A 6640-nucleotide genomic window follows, 5' to 3' on the forward strand; every position below is an offset into this window, starting at 1 on the left:
GATCATGCACTCGAAGTGGACCTCGAGCACCTGCTTGTGTAGACCTTCGGGTACCTGCTGGCGCGGCTAGGTCAAGTGGTTTCCATATATAAACCCTCTCTTAACCCCAATTTCAACACACAGGAGGTGATAGCCGTTTTTACACTTCTCTTTGAGCAAATTTTCCAGTTTTTGTTCTTTCAACTTGAATTCTGATTACATTTTGCTATTGCTTCTTTCTAATTAAACATTTCTCTTTTTCATCTTTATGATTATGCAATTTTTATTTATTTTTGGGTTTATTTTCTTTGCCATGAAATAAGAGTAGTGAACCAAAGTTTCAGCTTGATTGATTTGATGAAAATTCTCTTATGGATTGGTGTTCTTAGTGCTAGTTTCAGACCGAGAGTTTGAGTATAGATCCTAGACATTTATGCACCGAGAGGTGTTCGATGAAATGCATGAATCAACTAATGCTAGAAATTTACTCACTTAACCTAAGAGATTAGATGAGTAAGTAGTTTATTGACAATAGTGAATTGGATTTTAATGTCTGCTTGACTATGTTTCTCCAACGAGAGTTGGGTAAGGGAGTAGTTAAGTCTGATTGTTTCTACCACGAGAGTGGATTAGCAAGGATTAGAAATTCATTGTCTAGGGAATAAGGTTCTTGCGGCTTGTAAAACATCCTAGGTTGATTAGGAATACTTATGAACCGATTATCCCATCCTTAGGAGCTTTTGTATTTTGATTGTTTACAGCCTTTACATCAACTTGATCACCAACCCGATCTGGTACTCGACTCGATCACCTGCATCATGTGATACCTCGAGCTGTTCTTGACTTTTCTTATTTTTGTTCACCTTAGGTTGTTAGACAAAACCCCTATTATTACTTGGCTTGACTTGCATTGTTCTGATCACATCTTATCTGCTAGCATAACAACCATTTGGATTGATAACCCTTTGTACTATAACTGCATAGGGAATTGATACCCTGGATAAAAATCCTGTTATCATACCTCTTCCTTCGCGGCAGTGTTCACCACCGTTGTAAGCCTATTGATCACCTCCTCCATCGTTTGGAATTTGTCGTCAAACCCTTGATTCAACTGTTGAACCTCCTCCTTCAACTTAAGAAGGTTGGACTCCAAGTCCTTGATCCTCTCTTTGTTGGTTCCCGCCATGATCGATGAAAAACTGTTGATAGCAAGTTTTGACACCATGAAGTGTGGTCAGATCAAAACAAAGATAGAATGGCTCTCATACCACTTTGATAGGTCCCAATCAAAGTCAAGAGCGTAAGGGCACAAGAACACAAGGTTTTTTCAATGGGTAGTTAAAACTACCGCTTTACTAAGCTTCCATTAGTTTATATAGTAAACGTACTACAACCTCAAGAATATTGAGTCATAGAAGATAGAGATAAGAACACGTAAAAGATAACATCAAATCATAGAACACCATAATCAAACATTGTTCAACGATATCCTGAAACACTATAACACCAAAATCGTAGACCCCCAAGAAAAACTAAACTGCGTTGCTAACATCATTATTTTACCCATATTAGCTATAGTTTTCCTATGCATTTAGGAAGAGTTTGATGAGATTTTAGGTATAAAAGGTCTATTATCAAGTATTTCAGGTTTCAACAAGGTTTTACAGGTTTTATAGCAATTTGGACCAAAAGACAAGAAAAACATGTTTTAGGACAGATTCAGAGATCTTCAGTACGGGCCACATTTGAAGAACTTCCAGAACTCATATTTTAACGTGCTTGGTGTCTCTGGAAATCTGGAACAGTCATATTTCTCCTCGAAGTGGAATCAAGTCAATCCATTCATTCATCCGGAAGATATTTCCGATTTACCAAGACGTATTATAAACCGACGTAAGGAGAACCATCCAGCCGATGGGCTTTTATTGAAAGCTTGATCAGCAACCATCGCTGCGGCCCAGTCCAAGCCTCCTCTACGGTCAAGAAGCCTTTTTCGCCGCCCCTTTTCCTGCACTCAATAAAAATATACGTTTTTACCCATACAAACCTTAATCCAGGAAAAAACCCTATAAATACTCTTATAGACCTAGGGTTTCAAGGTGTGGCTCTTCATTGCCTCCTAAAACCGCCCCTGCCGTGCGACCCTAGATGACCAGAGAACATCTCTTGCTCGCCGTTCCATTGAAGCTTGAAGATCCACCATCTCTCTCTTTCTACTCTTTCTAGTTCTTTCATACTTTCATTGCTGGGATCAAGTTACTTTTGTGACAAATAGAGAAGTTTTCTTTGAACCCCTTTTGTTTATTGATTCTTTTTTAATGCTATACTTTATAATATCAATGTCGTTTCTTTGCATCATGAGCGAGTAGTTTTATTTGTTGGGTTTTATGGGATGATTCAAGGTGAATTCACGGTTCGCTTCAATTAGGTTGTTAGATCTTATTTTTGGTTTTATATCAGAGTTCTTTTGGGATATCTTTATCTTAATGCATGTGCTTGGATTGACCACCAAGTGCTGATCTAGAGAACGGGAGCGTTAACCGCGTTATCCTACTTCTCTGAACTAGTGTTATACCAAAACCTCGCGTCGTAACCTGCGTAAGTTGAGTTGCGGAGTTTGGTGAATGTATCGAACTTGTTTTACTATCTGGTTGACATGTGTCGTTGCCTGCGTGAGTTGAGTAACGGAGTATGAAGACTTTAGACTTTCATTCTACAAAAATAGCTTGTTAGTTCATAAGTGTTTCGTAGTTGAAAACCTAAACCGAAATTAGTATTTACTTGTTAGATCTTACATTTAATATTGCTTAGAACTATGAAAACCCTGAGATGACTCCCAAAACACCCAACGTCTTAGTCTTATAGTTTTAAACCGTTTTTATTTATTTGCAATAGATATTAGAAAAACCAAAACCCCAATCTCTTATTTAGTCTTAGCCATAGTTTTTTATTTTTTAATTCAATTTGTGTTAGCTATTACTCTCTGTGGGATCGATCCTAAAATACTACATTGATTAACTGTGCACTTTTAGTCGTCATATGGTCTTTCAGGTAAAAAATTTGGAGTGAAATTCTACACACATGCATAGCAAGGGTTTGGCCTGCGAATCCGTATGGGCCTGCTGGACTGCTGCAACTGTGGCAATCATTAAGCTGTAGAAATTTTTGCTTTAAGGACTTTCACTATAATAGTTTTTATGATCATTGATAAAAACTATTACTGTAGAAATTATGAAATATCATTGGTGGAGAAAGTTTTCATAAACTGTAACCATTTATGAAACTATGTCTTTTGTGTTTTTAGAAATAAAATCCATATCTTTTATGTTTCACATTGTTATTTACAAAAAGAAAAGTTAATAAAATTTAAAGTATTTAACAATATATAATTATCCCAAGTTAACAACAAAAATGCAATACAATTATGAAAATTATGCTGATGTACCAATATATTACATTTCTTTATAAAACAACATACTGAATTTTCTTTTCTCATGTTTTATTAAAATATTTTCCATAACAATTTATATTACATAATTGTCGAATATTAATATTAAAACACTAAGAGATAGTTATATATAAAATACTAAGGAGTATAATATACATTCAAAAATTTGTATTTTTTTTACTAATTAAAATAGACATTAGATTTTGTATGTTAATTTTGAAATAGTTATATAAATATAATATTAATTAATGAGGATAAATTGTAAAAATATGTCTGGTAACGATATGGGATTAGACCATTCAAGATTTTTAAAAATTAAATACCCTTCAATTTAGGGAAAACTAGTTTTTAGTGTTTTCTCCATATTTTAAAGAAAAACTAGTGTTTGTGGAAAGCCCTTTTTTCAACGAGATTATGTTTTTATTTTGAGCTTTATAATTTTTCTTTATTAAATCTAATATCTATAACAAAAACCAAAACCAAAAAAATCTAAAATCCAAAAACCAAAAGCTTAAAAATTAGTAAACATTCATGGCCTAAAAACCTTTTTTGGTATTGTTTCTCTTCTTTCTTTTCAAACCGAAATATGTTTTTAAGACGTTTTTAGTGAAAAAGAAACATTTTAATGTTGGTAACAACTTACTACTGACCTACATGTATATCTTCATATAACTATAACCAAGCTTTTTGCTTTGTAAGCAAAGACACCGGACATAATACTCACTAGTCACTACTATATAAGAAGGATCCGAAAGTGACATGGTTCAAGAACACAATGGTCCACTACATAAAAAGTAAAAACTATATTGCATCACCAAACCAACACACTTCACTTTTTCTACTAGTTAACAAACCAAAGATCTCACAAAAAGAGGTAACAAGACCAAAATATTATTAACTAAAAGCATATTGGTAGGTTTTAGGTGGTCGTTTATCTTAAGGGTTTTAGGGGTTTGGTACTTTCACTCTTCATCATCCTCATCTCCATCACCACCAGAAGCTTTCTTGGCCCCGGCTTTCTCGTTCCTTCTCTTCACTCTTCCAGGTCGACCACCACCGAAAGGACTGGTCAGAGAAAAGTCTACGTGTTTCTGCGACTCCACTCTCACCATGAACGATGGAATATTCACAAGTTGCCTCCCAACCCTAAACCGAATCGAAAATAGAATTAAATTCATCTTTAGCCGTAAGTGCAACGAAATTGGAATGATCCATCCAAGACTATACCCGAGTTAAGCAAGACACAAAACCTATACGCCTCAACACAATTGAGTTTAATCAGAGCAGTTAACTAAATGTTGTTCCCAAGATCATACTAACTCAAAAGACATTACCTATACGCTGAACACAATTGAGTTCATTTCGAGCCGTGAACTGTGACCAATTAGAAGTATCTACCCAGTTAAAAACCACATTTTACTAAAACACTCTTCCCAAGATTGTACCAATTCCAAAGGAACGATTTTTACCTGATGTGCCTCTGTCGGATAAGAACACGGGCGTGGTGAATGGACTTGGCCATACCAGACTTGAAGACAATAGTTTGGAGACGACGTTCAAGGAAATTCTCAACAGTCAAAGCAAGAACGTAGTCAAGCTTGTTCTGGCTTTCATCAAGAAGACCATATCGGTTCATTCTCCTAAGAAGAGCTTCACCTTCAAAGATACGACGAGGGTTCTTCTCATCAAGAGTTAAAAGTTCTCTCGCAGCGTTACGGATACGGCTAAGTGCATACTGAACCCTCCAAAGCTCTCTCTTGCAACGAAGACCGTATTCTCCAACAAGCTTTAACTCGGCATCGAGACGCTCTTTCTCGTAAGGACGCCGTGGCTTCTTGAACGTTTTGCCATCTATTTAAAAACGAAAACAAAAAAAAAAATGAAATCTTTAAAACATCACTTGCAAAGAACAACAACAAAACAGAGTATAAATAAAAATCCAATTTTTCACACATAAGAAACAGAGCAAAGTTGAAAATTCACATCAAAATTACAATACACTACAAAGATTTTGCATGTCTAGACATTTTTAATGATCATTTTTGAATATTACAGAGTAATTAAACGAATAATAGAAGCAATCACAGGAAAAAAAAACTAAACTTTATTAAGTAAAATTTAAGGGAGAAAAACAGAGCAGCATGGGGAAAGAACCGATTTTTAGAATATACAAAAAGGGGAAAACATAAGAAAATAGAAGATAGAGAGACGAGAGCTCACAGTTGCGGTAGAATCTGACGTTTACCATAGCTGCTGCTGCTGCTCAAAACAAAAACGAGTTGATCGCGACGAAGAAGACGAAGAGCTTTTTTATACACAACTATGAAAAAAAACCTAAAACGGCTCGAGTCTCAATGACTCATTTTTATATGACTCATTTTTATTTTGTTTGTTCGGCTTTTAAAACATTTGGGTTGGCCCATTGGGCTTCTTTAAAAAAATGATTTTTTTTTTTTGTCTTTTGCAAAATTCATATTTCCATTATTATTTTGTAATACCAAAATATGAAGAAAAAAGATTGTATTTTTTGAGAAATATCCTTAGACAGAAGCATCTATACTAAATAAAAGTAAGAGTTATAAGCTCCTTAAAGCATCCACATAGAATTTTAAACAGTCTATCGGGATTTGACATGTCACTCATAACATTTTCTAAATTTCTAGAATTTTCAATATTAAGAATTATTTTAAACATCCTATAAGGATTTGACATGTCATTCATTAACATTTTTTAAATTTCCAGAATTTTCTATATTAAGAATTTTTAGAAAAAGGAAAATTTAAATTTATAAAAATAAAATAACTATGTACAACGTCCTACATCGACTAGAAATTTTTTAGACAATGGTTCAGAACCAGTATAAATAAAGATTAATATGCTTCCAACAGTGAATGAGCAGGCAAACTTGATTTATCAGGCGTCCAAGTTAAAAAGTTTTATTCGGTTTGATCAAATTTTTTATTTGATCAAATTAAAAATTTAAAAAGTTTCAAAAAAATATTATAATATTGATAATTTTTGAAAGTTTAAATATTTATAATATGTAAACTTTCAAAAATTCTTAGCTTTTAAAAAGTTTTTAAATATTATAATTTTAAAATTTAAATAGTTTAAAATATTAGAAATATTGAACTTTTTAAAAGGTTCAAATATTATATTATGAAACCTTTAAAAATTTTAAAATATTATAAATATTGAAAATTTTAAAGGTTC

General features: G+C 33.5%; 1 protein-coding gene across 1 annotated transcript; it reads right to left on the reverse strand.

Moving 5' to 3' along the window:
- Positions 1-4141: 4141 nt before the first annotated feature.
- LOC104732866 (small ribosomal subunit protein uS4y) lies at positions 4142-5803 on the reverse strand. The gene is made up of 3 exons (XM_010452457.3): positions 5648-5803; positions 4897-5278; positions 4142-4573 (listed from the first exon to the last, which is right to left on the reverse strand). Exons 1-3 carry the CDS (start codon positions 5673-5675, stop codon positions 4390-4392), a joined length of 594 nt encoding a protein of 197 aa, XP_010450759.1. The 5' UTR covers positions 5676-5803; the 3' UTR covers positions 4142-4389.
- Positions 5804-6640: the final 837 nt, after the last annotated feature.

The sequence above is a fragment of the Camelina sativa genome, chromosome 12 (genome assembly GCF_030686135.1).
Source record: "Camelina sativa cultivar CO46 ecotype springtype chromosome 12, ASM3068613v1".
Taxonomy (NCBI): Eukaryota; Viridiplantae; Streptophyta; class Magnoliopsida; order Brassicales; family Brassicaceae; genus Camelina; species Camelina sativa.